Source organism: Neopsephotus bourkii, unplaced genomic scaffold (genome assembly GCF_033783945.1).
Source record: "Neopsephotus bourkii isolate Nb327-2 ecotype Australia unplaced genomic scaffold, CSIRO-AGI_Nbou_v1 NB_1760, whole genome shotgun sequence".
Lineage (NCBI taxonomy): Eukaryota > Metazoa > Chordata > Aves > Psittaciformes > Psittacidae > Neopsephotus > Neopsephotus bourkii.
Window position 1 is genome coordinate 836,835 of NW_026902234.1, and position 16,012 is coordinate 852,846.

Genomic DNA, 16,012 nt, shown 5'->3' on the forward strand with positions numbered 1-16,012 from the left:
GGGGCTTCGAGTGGAGCAACCCAGTCTAGTGGAAGGTATCTCTGCTCGTGGCAGGTGCATTGGAACTAGATGATCTCCAGGGTCCATTCCAACCCAACTGACCTTGTGACAAGCAGACCTCTTTTACAGAAGAAGGAGTAGCTTTTTTTCTGTTGTTGCAGGAGGTTGGAGGGGATAAGCCGTCAGGAGGAACCGTAGCCTCACCCATCTAAGCAGAGCAGAAGCTCCTGCCTTCCTGTTGCTGCCAGCAGCCAGTTTCTGATTTGGTCAGGTGCAAGGTGTGCTTTGGTAAGATGTAAATCCAGCTGTAGTGAAGCAGTATTTTCAAACTATTATTCTTGCTTGGTTGTAGTTTTTCCTTTCCTCTTCTACAAGTGGGACAAGAGTAGTTACTGCAGCTCTTGTGTGTTAGGAGTCAGTATTCAGTCAGGGCACAAGTACAAAGGATCCAGGGTCACCACACTTTTTACCACCAATGCAGAAATAAAGCAATTTATTTTTGATAAAACTGTCATTAGTGCAATACATCTTAGAACAGAAGAATGAAATGAAAGTATTTACACATAACTTAAGCAACAAACCCAACTGTGGTCTGAGGTCATTTTAGTATTATTTTTTAAAGTAAAAATAAGGCAAATAAAAACCCCCTTCAGTGTTCTTTATCCAAACTAATCAAACTTAAAATTAACGATTGTCTACATACACATACTGTTAAAAAGTACATGATTCTCCAGACAGATCAGACGCTTCACAGCAGAAAAAATATTCCAGAGTTACAGAACTGTTCTTTTCTTAAGTAACGTGTACCTATTTTCAGAAGGCTGACAGACTTCCATTTCTCCTGGCTGAGAGGCTCTCAGTGGACTGCATTTCACCTAGACAAGCCAAACTTTCTTCATCATGATTAAAGCAGTCGTATGTGCTCGGCAAAGTACCATTTGCTGCTCTGTCATCTTTCCGCAAAGAGACGGGCAGATTTGCCAGGGTGAAATTCACATCTTTGAAGGCATGCAATAAAAAGATCCCCACAATAATAGTCAGGAAGCCACTGAAGGTGCCAATAATGTCATCAGCCGCCATGTGTTGCCATTCCTTGAAAAGGATGGCAGAACAAGTTAAAACAGATGTTGTAAAGATTACATAATATATTGGAGTCACTATTGAAGTGTTGAATATATCCAGAGCCCTGTTTAAATAGTTGATCTGCGTGCTCACACAGACAATAAGGCTTAGCAGCAGAATCCAAGACAGGGGATGGTTCAGCACTGGTTTTCCTGCAAAGAGTTCCTTTATAGTGATGCCCAAACCTTTCACACAGGAGACTGATAATGCTCCAATTACAGAGCAGATTGTTATGTACACGAGAATGTTGGTCTGTCCATGGCGAGGTCCCACCACAAATATTAGAATTAAAGACACAATGACAACAACGGTTGCGAAGACCACAAAACCTGGGGTTGGGGAGGGGAAATAAATCTTGTTATTTATGTACACTATCAAAAGCACCTTAGAGATACCAACGGAACACTCATTAACAGTGCAAACATCTCAGCTTAAACTGAAGAGTTCAGGATGCTTCTCATTACTCTTCCAACACTGAAGTTAAAACAATCTAGAGCGAGCTAGCAAAAACAAGACTGAAACTCAGGCATGTTCTACTACCTTTAGCAGCCTATCAGCAAGATGACAACAGGATTAGACTGCTGAATTGCCTTACACACAGCTGGAGGAGTAGATGCCACTGGGTACAGGCTGGTGTCTGAATGTGTTGTAGGGAGACACATTTTGGCAGCCTGCTATGTTCATTGGCAGCTTTCCAATAATCAAGTCATTCCTTAAGATCAGCTTTTTAAATCTCTGTGTTGGTTATTCCCTCGTGTTTAACATGGGAATCATGTTTGCATATACAGTATTTCACAGATGTGTATTTTCTTACATATTTCATGTAAGAATAGGATCTAGTCTCCAGGATTACACTTCTCAGCAGACACCGCAGCACCTCCTTTTTTCATTTTAAGGGTAGCTCAAATTTGGCCTTGGAGACTAACACACTTCAATCAAAATGTACAGAAGTTGTGTTTATCCAACTGCGATACTGCATTTGTTTAAACTGTCATCTCTCTGGCTCGCATCAAGACATTCTGTTCAAGGCCAGACAACTTCACTGGCATCATGCAAAGCTCCCTATGGAATTATGCCACAGAATTCAAATCTCTAATTCATTTGAACAACATGAAGCAGACCTAAGCTATCTTCTTGGAACATGAAAGCAACAGTAATGAAGCTGTAATAAAGAAATAACTGGCTGCCTGCATACTGAGCCAGCATCTCTTACCTGGGTCACCTAGTTTGTGGGACATTTCATTTAAGGTTTCTACTTCCTCTTCTTGTGGAGCGTGAATTACCATCACAGTTGATCCCAGTATACTTAGCAAACACCCTAGTTTTCCATGTAGATTAAGTTTTTCATTTAAAAAGAAGGATGACAGAATGGCACTAAGAAGAAAATGAAATGCACCAGCAAACAGGAAATTAGTAATATTGATTTGCTCATCAACTTAGAGGTTGCTTTGACTGTGCAAGTCACTTGCATATACAATGTGCAGCTTAAGAATATCTACACAGTTGATTTCCTATCCTAAGATACTTGTTATGGACAGAACTCCCCATCAGTATTTGGCTTCTCTCCCCATAACCCCATTTTTTATGCTGCCTACTAAAAGCTCTGTATGTAAGCACTTGTAACAATAATTTTTAAAGACAAAAATCTTAATTCTGCTTAAGAATTAAAATACTATTCTGTTGTAAACAACATGGATTTGAAATGCAAAAGATGATAACTTTTACAGACAGGCATAGCTGCATTACTAGAACTTTTTTACAGCACAGTCATTTCCCATTTGGAGAAACTTACAGTCACTCCTGCTGTTTTTAAGCATTCTTTATTGTTAAGAACAAAACACATTGCATGTCAGTAGCACAGTAATAAATATTTTACTTCTCTCTCTGAAATCACACTGCTTTCTGCTTGGGTTTCTTACCTTACAAGAACACTGAGAGCTCCTAAAGGAGTCACTAACGTAGCTGGTGCAAAAGCATAGGCAGCAAAGTTGGCTACTTCGCCAGCTCCCACTGCAGAGTGATAATAATGACAATAAAAAAAAAGTGTTACACTGTCTTACACAACACATCTGTGAATCACTGCAAGTGTTCCTGTATTCACAAGCATGCAGTAAGGGAACACTGGAAAATTCTCATTATGGTGTTCAGCCTACAGCGCTAGCAGAACACATCCCTCAACCCCTGCTATTGATTGGGAAAGGGAAAAAGGCTGGGAAACTACAACAGGTATTACAATTAATTCAGCCAATAAGAAGGTGTTTTATTTTGATGTCTACATTGTAGCTCCCTAGCCTGCCAACTTGACTGATGAACTGCTACATGGAAACATTTGTAATAACAAGATCCAGGGCAATGAATACACTAACTCATAGTTACTTGAACACAGCTGGTAAATTGAGAGTTAAAGCAACAAAAAAAATAAAGTTCAGAAAATTGACATCTTCCAAAAATATGCTTCCCTCTAACGAATCCTGTGTATGTAGGCACTTCTCTACTAAGGCAAAAAACCAGGATGCATATGCTAGCGAAGAGATACAGGAAGACCAAATGCCTGCCCCTAGTTCCATTGCCCAAAGAGGGCAGTTGTGTTAATGAAAGAACTTCTGTTGTTACAGAAGTTATATTAAGAGCGCAAGAGCTGCACCCATCAAATCACCAGTTAGCTTTACCGTACATTGTAGAATCCCCATCTCACTTTTGTAACCACTGCTGCCATCTGTGGTATAGTTATTTACTTTGATTATATAATGCAGATTATATTTTGATACTTACTTGAAAGAAGTCCAGCCCACCACAACCACTCCTTAAGGTATGCATGACCACCTTGACCTAAAATTGAAAGAATGTTTGTTCCTCCGTTAAAAACATACATAAACAAACAGTAAGCTCCATCACAGATAACACAGCCATAACATGCTTGCAGCCCAGTCCCTTAAAATCCATGGGTGGCCTTCTGATACTTAGGCTTTATAATTACAGGGGTTGAAAATAAAGCATCTTCAATTTCTGAAGTGAATATGCCTCCTACAACCTACTTTGAAAACCAATTATTTTATTTCTTTTGTATTAGAAATGGCACTGATGACTGTATCTGCATGACCCTGGAAAACAGTTCTTTTAACTCATGGTAACATCACGAAAAGCCATGTGCCTCTTACCAGACCACTCCTTTGGGGAAATCATGTGTGGTTTATGTGGTTGTCTACAAGTACTAACATGTGAAATGCAGTCACACTTCCCCATTCTGAACCAGGAAGCATCAATTACATATCCCAACCATCTCTTTCAGTTTAAAACCATTGTCCCCTGTCCTGTCACTACAGACCCTGATAAAAAACAACAACAAACAGACAAACAAACTCTGCATCTTTCTTTTAAGCCCCCTTTTTGCACTGAAAGGCCACAATAAAGTCTCCCTGGGGCCTTCTCTTCTACAGGTTGAACAATCACAACTCTTTCAGGTCTTCCTCTGGACTCCCTCCAACAGGCCCACTTCCTTCTTATGTGGGGGGGCCCAGAGCTAACCACAGTACTGCTGTTACTGGTGGGGTCTCACTACAGCAGACTAGAGAGAGATTCTTTTGATGCTGACCAGGATATGGTTGGATTTCTGGGCTGTGAGTGCACATTGACAGGTCATGTCAAATTTTTCATCCACCAGTACTCCCAAGTCCTTCTACCCAGGGGTACTCTCAATCTCTTCATCCCCCAGCCTGTACTGATCCTGGAGATTATCACAACCCAACTGCAAGACTTTACTCTTGCCCTTCCTGTATTTCATGAGGTTTGTGTGGGACAACTCCTCAAGCCTATCAAGGCCCCTCTAGATGGCACTCCTTCCCTCCAGCAATCAACTGCACCACACAGCTTGGTTCTGTCCACAAACTCACTCAGAGTGCATGCAAACCCACTTTATGTCACTGATGAAAAAATCTGAACGTGCACAAGTCCATGAACCTGATTAAATCCATCCGCGGGTCCTGAAGGAGCTGGTGAATGAAGTTGCTAAGCCGCTGGTCATCATATTTGAAAAATCATGGCAGTCAGGTGAAGTTCCCGATGACTGGAAAAAGGGAAATATAACCCCCATTTTCAAGAAGGGGAAGATGGATGACCCAGGGAATTACAGACCAGTCAGTCTCACCTCTGTGCCTGGCGAAATCTTGGAGGAGATTCTCCTGGAAGGCATGCTAAGGCACATGAAAAACAACAAGGTGCTTGGTGACAGCCAGCATGGCTTCACTAAGGGGAAATCCTGCCTGACCAATTTGGTGGCCTTCTATGATGGGGCTACAGAGCTGATGGACAGGGGTAGAGCAGTTGATGTCATCTACCTGGACTTGTGTAAAGCGTTCCACACTGTCCCACACAACATCCTTGTCTCTAAATTGGAGAGACTTCAATTTGATGGATGGACCACTCAGTGGATAAAGAACTGGCTGGATGGCCGCACACAGAGTTGTGGTCAATGGCTCAATGTCCAGCTGGAAACCAGTAACGAGTTGTGTCCCTCAGGGATTGGTGTTGGGACCGGTCTTGTTCAACATCCTCGTTGCTGACATGGACAGTGGGATTGAGTGCGCCCTCAGCAAGTTTGCCGATGACACCAAGCTGTGTGGTTCAGTTGATACGCTGGAGGAAGGAATGCCATCCAGAGGGACCTTGACACGCTTGTGAGGAGGGCTGGTGCCAACCTCATGAAGTTTAACCAAGCCAAGTGCAAGGTCCTACACCTGGGTCGGAACAATCCCAGGCACAGCTACAGGCTGGGCAGAGAAGAGATTCAGAGCAGCCCTGCAGAGGAGGACTTGGGGGTGCTGGTTGATGAGAAAATGAACATGAGCCGGCAGTGTGTGCTTGCAGCCGAGAAAGCCAACCATATCCTGGGCTGCATCAAAAGGAGCGTGACCAGCAGGTCAACGGAGGTGATCCTGCACCTTTACTCTGCTCTTGTGAGACCCCACCTGGAGTACTATGTGCAGTTCTGGTGTCCTCAACAGAAAATGGACATGGAACTGTTGGAACAAGTCCAGAGGAGGGCCACGAGGATGAACAGGGGACTGGAGCACCTCCCGTATGAAGATAGGCTGAGAAAGTTGGGGCTGTTCAGCCTGGAGAAGAGAAGGCTGCGTGGAGACCTCATAGCAGCCTTCCAGTATCTGAAGGGGGCCTATAGGGATGCTGGGGGGGCACTCTTCATTAGGGACTGTAGTGATAGGACAAGGGGTAACAGGTTAAAATTTAAACAGGGGAAGTTTAGACTGGATACAAGGAGGAATTCTTTCCTGTTAGGGTGGTGAGGCACTGGAATGGGTTGCCCAGGGAGGTTGTGAATGTTCCATCCCTGGCAGTGTTCAAGACCAGGTTGGACAAAGTCTTGGGTGACATGGTTTAGTGTGAGATGTCCCTGCCCATGGCAGGGGGGTTGGAACTTGATGATCTTAAGGTCCTTTCCAACCCTAACTATTCTATGATTCTATGAAGATAACCATATTGCTTCTAGTATGAACCCTTGAGGGATGCTATCTGTTACACATGACTATTACCTATGATTTTTAGTTTAGTTGTTTTGTTGTTTCTCCTGACACTCAAAGGCCACTAACATTCTCCTAAATTTACCCATTCAGGAGCATAGATGTAGTTAAGAGTGCTGCTTCCAAGTTCAATTTGCAAGTACATTTTAGACTTAACTGACATGGCAAAGGAATCCTTCAACAAGTGTCCCTAGAGGGCATTACATACACATTAAATAATATGTAGCACACAGGTGTGTCTGACACCAGAGGTAAAACGAGATCAGCTCTCTGTTTTAGGTTTCATATACATGTAACAAAGTCAAAACAAGACATAAGTTTAGTAATCTTCTGTTAAACAGCAAAACTTAAACACATATTTACCTGCTCTCATGGAGCCTTTCCTAGCTAACCGGAGAAGGCCTTTCTTTTTTAGGATGAAACTTCCTCCAATGAAAATGCTGGAACTCATAGCCAACACCAGACCAATACAGAAGTCATATTTCCCACGAGTTTGGCTCATCTCGTAAACTACTACAGACTGTCACATTGATCAAGGAACAGTAGAACTTCTGTTACTCAACACACGAAGATGCAACACTGAAACCTGAGCAAAATAAGCACATCAGAATTAACCTGATAGAAATACATACTCTACAGGAAAATCCTCAACAGCTCATTTGACTGGTTCTCCTGTGAATAGTATCTGCTACGAGTGCTTAAAAAAAAAACAAACACAAGAAAAGGCAATCTTTGGAGCATGTGTAAGCTTGAACCATGGCAAAGTGACTAACAAGTCTGGACACACAGAAGGAAGGGCTTCTGATCTGGAACATAAAAACTAAAACCCAAATAAATAAAAGTTCTTTGAGAAACATTAAGAAAAACTGAAAGACGTGTGATTTATTTTTATTTTCATTAAGTACCCCCATCTATGAATCTGTATTTATTTTCATTAAGTACCCAGAATCTATGTCCAGCATGCCATGTAACTGATGATACCGATCAAAGTTACTTACACTGAAATCAGTTTGTCAGAGAGCTTGAGAACAGCCACAGCATTTCTTCCATACAAGCTCGCTAGAAAAAATGAAAGAGAAAATTACAGTGAGCGTTTAGTCATGTAGTAACTGCCGTAACACAAACAAGCTTGAGATATGTGCGCATGCACTTACTCTCTAACAAACAGGGAAATCTGGGAAAGGAATAAGGCATCTCTTTGTTGATTTATTTTACAGTTTTCCATACTTACATGAAGCATCTTTTCAGTATAGCTACAGTAACAATCAGGAGTTTACAGCTGAAAGACTCTCACCTCACCTGCTATGACTCCAAACTAAGGGAGGGAAGACCTTCCACAACACCTTGCTAGAAGGTACTATTCTTTTTGACAGTGCATCTCTTCTGTTACATTCTGCAATGAGGCTATCCTAGACTCCATTTAACACTCAAGATTCTGAATTTAAGGTATCTCTAGAAATAACTCTTAAACTGGGGAAAAAAATAGAGCTCAAAGTCCATTCAAGGCGATTAAACTTTCTAGAGTATTGAGGAAAATGAAAACTATGTTCAGTCTTTGATTTCATGACAACGGATAATTATGACAGCACAGGGAACTGTTGTAAGGAAACAAACCCAACCTATAGATTAAAAAAAAATATTTCCTGGGAACACCAATCTCGGATGTGCTAAGACCAGCATTTGGTTCCTTAAGCAACTACTTTCCAGACATTCAGCAGCATGGCATATGACGTAAACCGCACTAACAAGCTTTTGATTTAAAAGGAAGGAAAGGAGAGGATGGAGTAAAATGTTTCCATTTCAGTGGTTATTGCAATCTGAATTCCAGAACTTCAACACTGAGATACAGCAGCAACATCCCTAAAAGGGAATACAATGCTGGTGTCAAGGTATTGCAATATCAAGCATCCTCTTCCATGCCCAGGCAGAGGTGGACCCACCCACTGGGAGACCAGGACTAGATAAAATCAGATTCCGGTCTCTTACCAGTTCACAGTTCTGACTCCTGCACCTGCTTATTCAAAATCTATTTTCTTCCAATACCCCTTTTTCCTGTATTTCCTTGCTTCCAACTTTGATTGATTTGCTACACCCCTAGAAGAAACCTAGCAGATTCGATTCAGGTTGATTCATATTAAAAGCAGAGATAGATCATCTTACTTGCATCCAGCTAGTCTGTGAAAAAGTTGAGGAAAACAGTCCCATTTAATAAGCACTCAACACAGCACTATTCCAAATGCTGCAAGATCCAAGGTTCAAAATTCTCAAGTCCTCCTCCCTCAAATCCTTCCATAGCAGTTTTTAGTATCTTACTTCGTAGGAAAAAAAATAAGTAATTGAACTGCAAGAGTTTGCTTTCATTTTCTAGCAACTCTGAAAAACAAACTTAAGTAGATTCTTGCATGACACAAAGTCACCTATCAAACAAAACCAAAAAAGACAAAACATTAATGTGGGAAACAGACCAGAACAAGCCAGCTCACTAACTGAATCAAATACTTCTCCGGTTTTGAATTCAAAGCAAGACTTTCAGTCCCCTGAAGAATAAAAGCATTTTTTTTTTAATGTGAGGAAAAGACATCAATAGACTTTTGTGACTGTTCCCTCTACCATCTGTTATAGCAGTCATAAGTCACACTGTTCAGGTCGTCAAGCTATGAGAGTTCTAGTTCCAAATCATGTAAAATGTTATACTGGTATATCATCACCTGGGGGAGAGCTTCTTTTGCTAAGCTTTTCTCCTCTACCGGTATTTTCAACAGTTACTACTCTAGCTGTATTACTAGAATAATATACTAGTATATTACTACTGGGAGTATTTTTATTAGTAGCTTTTTACTAAGATAGAACTCACCATACTGGTGAAACTTTTTTTTCTTCTCCCTGACTTGCATAGCTTCATCTACACAAAAACATTTCTGACAGTTAGTTCCACCCTGTATCTTCCACCCACTGCGTTTCAGAGACAAGGGAGAAGCACAGGCTGCTTTTCATTGTATCAGAGGAAGATGACTGCAGAAGAACGAGGAAAACTTGTGAGGTAACAGGTAATTTCCTCAATTTAGACTTAAAAACACCCTAAAGATGCTACACTTCAAAACTGGTAGCTCTGCACTCCCCTAAATCCCAAATACATTAAAAAGATTTAAATTCCCTGTCAACCATGTTGTTAATCTTGTAAAAACTCAAATCTTAAACACTTCTTCACATAAATTACTGCCAGCTCCTCTTGCTAAGTTTATGGGTCCTCACAGACATGGCTAGTCCCATTTCTGCTTGGGCTGGACTGCTATACTTCCATCTAAGGTTTGTACAGATGTCTCTATTTTCTGACCATTTGTGCCATACAGTCATGGTGAACCCAACTTTTCTCTGAAGAGATCTGGCTCACCTTGTATACATCGCAGATGTAATTTGCATGCGTACAATTCATATGTACAGCTGCAAAGTCAAACCAATGGCACACACAGGAAGTTTTTCACTTCAAAAAATCAGTAGCTTGATTCTAACCATAAGACTTAGTAAAAGAAGAGGAACTAATGCATCTTCATAAATATCATAAAGAAAAATTATCGTTAGAAATACAAAAATGCAATGTAATGAGCAGTTTCTGGAATAAATACTGTTGTCATGTTTCAGCTTCAGGCTGTCTCAAAACTCTTCCACTCCAGTAGCCAGTGCCACTGCTAAGTTATAAGCAGGTGAGAAGCCAGAAAAAGTGAGAGTTAAACAAAGTTGGCAGTGGTTTTAGTTCTATTTGGTGTAGTTCTGCAAAGGTTCTTTAATCAAATTCACAGCTGATTTTAACACAGAGAATATTTCATCCACCCAAGACTAGCAGTTTCATGGAGGAATACTAGTTCGCTGCTCTGATTTCAGAGATGTAATGACAGAATGTGACTTTCCTATCCACAGAAGCTGCAACATTTACAGTGCCTCAAATAACCACCCATTTATGAACTACCTGTGGATCTTCCAGTATCATGAGCCATAACTCCCAGTGCGCAACACTGCAGGGACAGACAACACAGGGAATGTATACTGAGTTTGAAGATAATTAGACAGGGAGAGGTGGGAGAAAAAGCTTTCTGAAAAAAACCCACCAAAACCCATGTTAGGCATAAGCAAGTCCAGATTAGCCACAAAGTTTGTTCGTTTTTAAGATGTTAACTGAGAAGTGTCAGAAATGCTGACAAGATACAGACTCTCTGGTTGAAAAAACAAGATCATGCTTTTTTTTTTGCCTCTTTGCTCAAAAGTCCTTTTCTCCCAAAAGCAGCACACACACAGTGCTCAGAAAATGTTATATATTTATTGCAACAAGTAAGCTCTCTAAATATTCAGAAACACTAGAATTTGTGTCACAAGATGAAATATATTTAAAAGCATAAGTAAGTATGACGGACTTCCCAGTCAAAGAGAATTAGTATCACTTCCACAGGCGGTACATTGTACGGAAGCAACAGCTGGTAAACATGGTGGATTGGTGCAACTTTGCCTACTTGGCCACCACCCCTCAAGAGTTCAGTAGACAAGTCTTTTCTCCTCAAAGTAATATAACTATATGCTAAATTATTTACATGCAAGAATTCACAATTTCCTTGTCCAAAACTTGATCTTCCTGTGACAGGATAATGTCATTAAGCTAAAAAGGACCTCAACAGGCCATTTGCTTCAACCCTTTGTTATGTACAGCATCATTCACTGCCTCTTCTCCTCAGTACAGATAATTCAGCCAAGCTCCTCTTAGGAAATACTTACAAAGGAAACTTCACAAACACACAGCCACACTTTGCTGCTGTTAGGAACTCTCAATACCTAATGATCTTCATCTAGAACTTCAATTACAACTACCAAACACCATTATGTTTGTCCACCCTGGACTTGGAAAGATACTAATCTCTTTATCTTTGTACTGCACCTTAACATTACTCACATTGCTGTGCAAGTCAGGTGCTTGGCACTTCCTGCTGTGACACCTGGGTCCTTTCCCAATAGCCCACTTTTTAATTTTTCTTATGAAGAGCAACTCCTAAAGCTGCACACATATTTTAGCCGAGTTGTTACTTTTGCAATGCTATGGAAGACTATACTTCTCATACAACTGAAAACAGGTGGTTTTCTTATCCCTTCCTGAGCAGTCATCTATTGTTGACTCTTCTTCAACTTCTCTATTAGTATAAGCTCTAAATTCTTGTCTACAAAACTACTCTTCTCTAAACTGTATATGGATAGAAAACTATTCCTGCCTGGACATAACAGCTTTCATTTCCTCACCTAAAAAGCATCGCTTTTGGTCAGACATGTTTCCTGAAAACATTCACCCAAGTTTACAACACTGTCAACCCTTCTCTGCTCAATGCCATTAATTGTTTCTTTGTCCTTTCAGCCAGATCACTAATGTTAAACAGCACAAGATTCCAACATGACTCACATGGAAGGACTTCTCAACAAAGGTCTGTTTTGACAAAACATTAGTAATAGTTACTCCAGGTACAGCCAGGTTAAACATGTTTTGTAATGTTCTGTCGTATTTTATTTCCAATTCTGTTTATTTACAAGAGCTCCATGAGAAGTTTTAAGTTTCTATTGTTGAAATAAAGCACCTATTTAATACCCCCCTAGCTATTAATGGAAAAAAAGGGGCTGAACCACCAAGTTGCTTTTAACAAATACACACTGACTGCTGTGTGTCACATTAATTATTACATGTTCCTTTCTTCCTTTCCACATGCATAAAACCAGAGGAAACAGGAACACTACAACAAAAAAACGTTCAGTGATGAACTTTTTAAAGGCTCATTATACATACCAATTTTGTTCCAAAATCCAGAGGCATTTGCTTCTTAAATATTTTGAAGTTAGGTTTCTAAAACGTAAGTTAAAAAATAACATTAATTGCCATTTTAAGAATTCAGCTGAAAAAAAAACCCCTTATGTCCATCATTTCAAGTTAATTTCATTTTCATGCATGACACACAAGACTGTACATTGTCTTATATACACTTAAAAAAAAGGACAGAATTTTACTTGAATAACAAAGTAGTGTGATTCTAAATTTGACCCTTCTTAGGTATGTCTCACCTGAAGCATTACAGTTATTCCGTCCCTTTGCTTTTACCATCAATAATCAAAGAAACTAAGGTGCCATCTAAGCTACTCTTCAGAAAGTACATGCTAAAGTTGAACTGAAATACCATCCTAGTCAGTTTCATCCTGTAACTTAAGTTCTAAGGCACTTTCATTACAAGAATTAACATAAAGGTTTAATTATTTGGTTTGGTATGGTGAGTTTTCAGAGGATGTTTATACACAGAACTCGGGGTTGGTGGGCAGTATGAGCACAAACATATTCTCATTAAGATTACTGAAATCCCCAAAATGTACCTAACTCACTAATCCAAGTCTTCCTCTGTTATGTTCTGTCCATTCATGAACACACCTTTTAAACACACGTATAGAGAGAATGTTGAAAGGACAGATATAACACAGCATTAAGATAAACAAGCTGATGGTTCAAAACAGTCACGTGCCTCTTTAAAAGGCCAAGATGCACACACATAGTACCCAAAGATTCTGTATACATTATTTAGCAAAGAATGCCTCCAATTTTGCACTGTAAAACTGCTCTAATACAGATACAGTTTTCCAGCTTTGTCAAAGTTAAATGAGTGTGCAAGCTTATAATTATTTACATATTACATAGGCAAGATTAAAAAATATTTATAAAGTTGTTATATATATATATATGCATATGTAAAATACAACATTAGAGACACTAGGACAAGTATTCAGAAAGCAAAACAGTTAACAGTTGTTAAGTTACCCATTTTAAAAGTTTTAGTTGAACTGTGGGGAAAGATCCTTTGTACCGAATTTCTATTAATACAGCAAAAGCAACTAATGTTCCATTTCCAGAAACTGGGAGAAGACAAGAAAAATGTCACACCAAAAATATTCATACATCTTCTTCTTTGTATTTGCTATTTGTAATTACCAATTATCAAAACATTTCCATATAGAGCTGAAAACTACCTTCACTAAATCAGACTGCCGTTCATTAACTGAATGCTGCTACAGACAGTGCTTTGTAGATGATACTATATTGACTGTATTTCCTAGAAGTCTGCCAAAAGATGACGGGACTTGCTTCAAATTTGTTGTACCTACTACACAGGTTCCACTCTCAATAGGATGAGTCATGGGCAGAGGTTCACTGTTCTACCTTCTGTATTTAAGAGGGGCAGTTTCAAATTCAGGACATTACTCACTGTTACTCCTCTGACATGACTGATCATCTGTTACAACCTCCTCTCTGTTTGAGAATTAATAACTTTAACAAAAGCAGAACTGATGTGAAACTGAATTCTAAAAAGCTTATGCAATAATTTCCTATCAACACTCTTTGTTACCTTTCAGGGAGAAAAACCCCTAACTGTATACAATGAGGTACATCAAAAGCAATCATAAAGAGCTATGATGATTTATGTTTATTAAGTTTCAATTAAAAATCATGTTACTTAAAGATGTTGCTGGAAAATAGAAAGTTGACTGGTTAAAAAAGATCACAGAAAAAAATAATCAGACTAAAGAGTCAGACCCAGCCTGTATCTTCACAGTGTACAAATGAATACAAATCATTGCTCTGCACTACAACACAAAACTAAAATTACTTTGGTTCCCACCTCAGACTAAAGGACTGCCAGGGCTCTTAGATTCTGCTGGAGTAGATCTGGAACCAAGCTGCACAACCCTCAACCTCAGCTAAACTCAATCCTGAACCAAACCGAAGACAAACTGGTTTAGCTCCCTGATGACCAACGCACACACTCCATTAAGTACCACAGCTCTGGCAGGACTGGCATACTGTAACTTGCCGACTCTGTCCAGCAAGAGAACCCAACAAACATCCAGATATGGGGGCTTTAATCATGCCCTTCTGAGCTCAAACCACAACAAGTACCCCACTACGAAGGAACCAGCCCGGCGAAGGTTTCCCTGGGCTCAGCGCCGTGACAGCCACACAGTCACTGCCCTCCACACGGCGGCGGCACGGCTGGCCCCTGCCCGCTCGCTCCTCACCCAAAGCGCCGTACACCCAGAACCCCGCGCGGCTCACGGGTAGGGGGCCGGGAGGCAGGCACCCGGCTACCGGCGCTCCTGAGGAGGCACCAAGGCAGGCAGCTGCCGGAACAGCCGGTGCGCTGGGCGGCGGGGCCCTCACCCCGGCCGGGTGGGTTGCAGGCACCGCCCGCCCCCGACGCCCCGAACGTTCCCAGCCACCGCCTCCCCTCTACTCCCCGCCCTCTGTGGGGGCGGCCGGGACCGCCATCACCCCTCAGCCAGGCCGCAATCAGCCGGGCGCCCTCCCCGCAGCGGTCCGCCCGCCTCTTCCCGGTTACCTGCGGTCGCCGTCCCTCACATCCCCGCCGGGAAGGACCCCGCGGCCGCCGCCGCGCACGAACAAAGAGGAGGAGATGGGGCAGGGGGAGGCCGGAGCGGGCTGTGGGAGGGGCTGGTGGCCGCGCGCTCCACCGCCATGAGGGGAGGGAGGGGGACCGGTGGCGGGGCGGGCAGCGGGAGGCGAGGGCAGGCGGCGTCCCGGGCACGGCCTTCCCTGATTCCGGCAGCGCCCGCCGGAAGGCCCGCGGCGGGGACGGACGCCCCGCCCCGCTCGGATCATGTGCTTCTTCCATAGCCCCTCCTTCTCCCTTCCCTGGGGCGCCCCCCAGCGGCCCGACTGGGCCCCGCCGTTTCTCCGGTCGGCGGCGGCAGGCGGGGATGGCGCGGGCCGGCGGGGAGAAACCCATCCTGGGAAGGGCTCTGCCGTGCCCAGCCTCGGCTGCTGAGCTTGCCCCGTAACGGGTGACGGGCAGACCCTCAGCGACGCCGCTCTCCTGCAGCCGTGCCTAGTGCAAAAGCCCCCGTTACCCATCTGTTAGACTCCGGCAGAAAAGGAATACTTACAAACCATACACAATAAAAGGCATTTTACAGGGTTGGGTAAACAGCATGGACTGTTAATCTACTTAATAATTCAGCCCCCAAGCTCTCGCTGCATGCTCTACAACCAAACTCACTTCAATCTCACACTGATAGAATGGATACATCTGGTTAGACAAATACTGCTGGTCAGTTTATAGCAAAGAGCCCTTGAACAATCATCACAAGCGTCAGTCTCCAAGGGCTCTTGAGTTTCTACAAAACTATTTCAGGGGGCTTTATGCAGCTGCCTTGTAAGGTGAGGTCTAGGTAAGCAGCACTGCCAAAATACATGTGGTAGCTCCACGCAGAAGATGCAGCTCCGCCTTCTCCAGTAGGCTGAGACTGTTTTGCGACATCCCTTAGTGACAACA

The 16,012-nt window shown here is 42.2% G+C and overlaps 1 protein-coding gene across 1 annotated transcript; it reads right to left on the reverse strand.

The window, feature by feature from the left end:
- Positions 1-476: 476 nt before the first annotated feature.
- On the reverse strand, positions 477-15,286 carry NIPA2 (NIPA magnesium transporter 2). Its single transcript, XM_061377619.1, has 7 exons — positions 15,059-15,286; positions 7,655-7,715; positions 7,020-7,242; positions 3,895-3,951; positions 3,042-3,132; positions 2,336-2,496; positions 477-1,451 (listed from the first exon to the last, which is right to left on the reverse strand). Exons 3-7 carry the CDS (start codon positions 7,156-7,158, stop codon positions 814-816), a joined length of 1,086 nt encoding a protein of 361 aa, XP_061233603.1. The 5' UTR covers positions 7,159-7,242; positions 7,655-7,715; positions 15,059-15,286; the 3' UTR covers positions 477-813.
- Between the last annotated feature and the right edge of the window lie 726 nt (positions 15,287-16,012).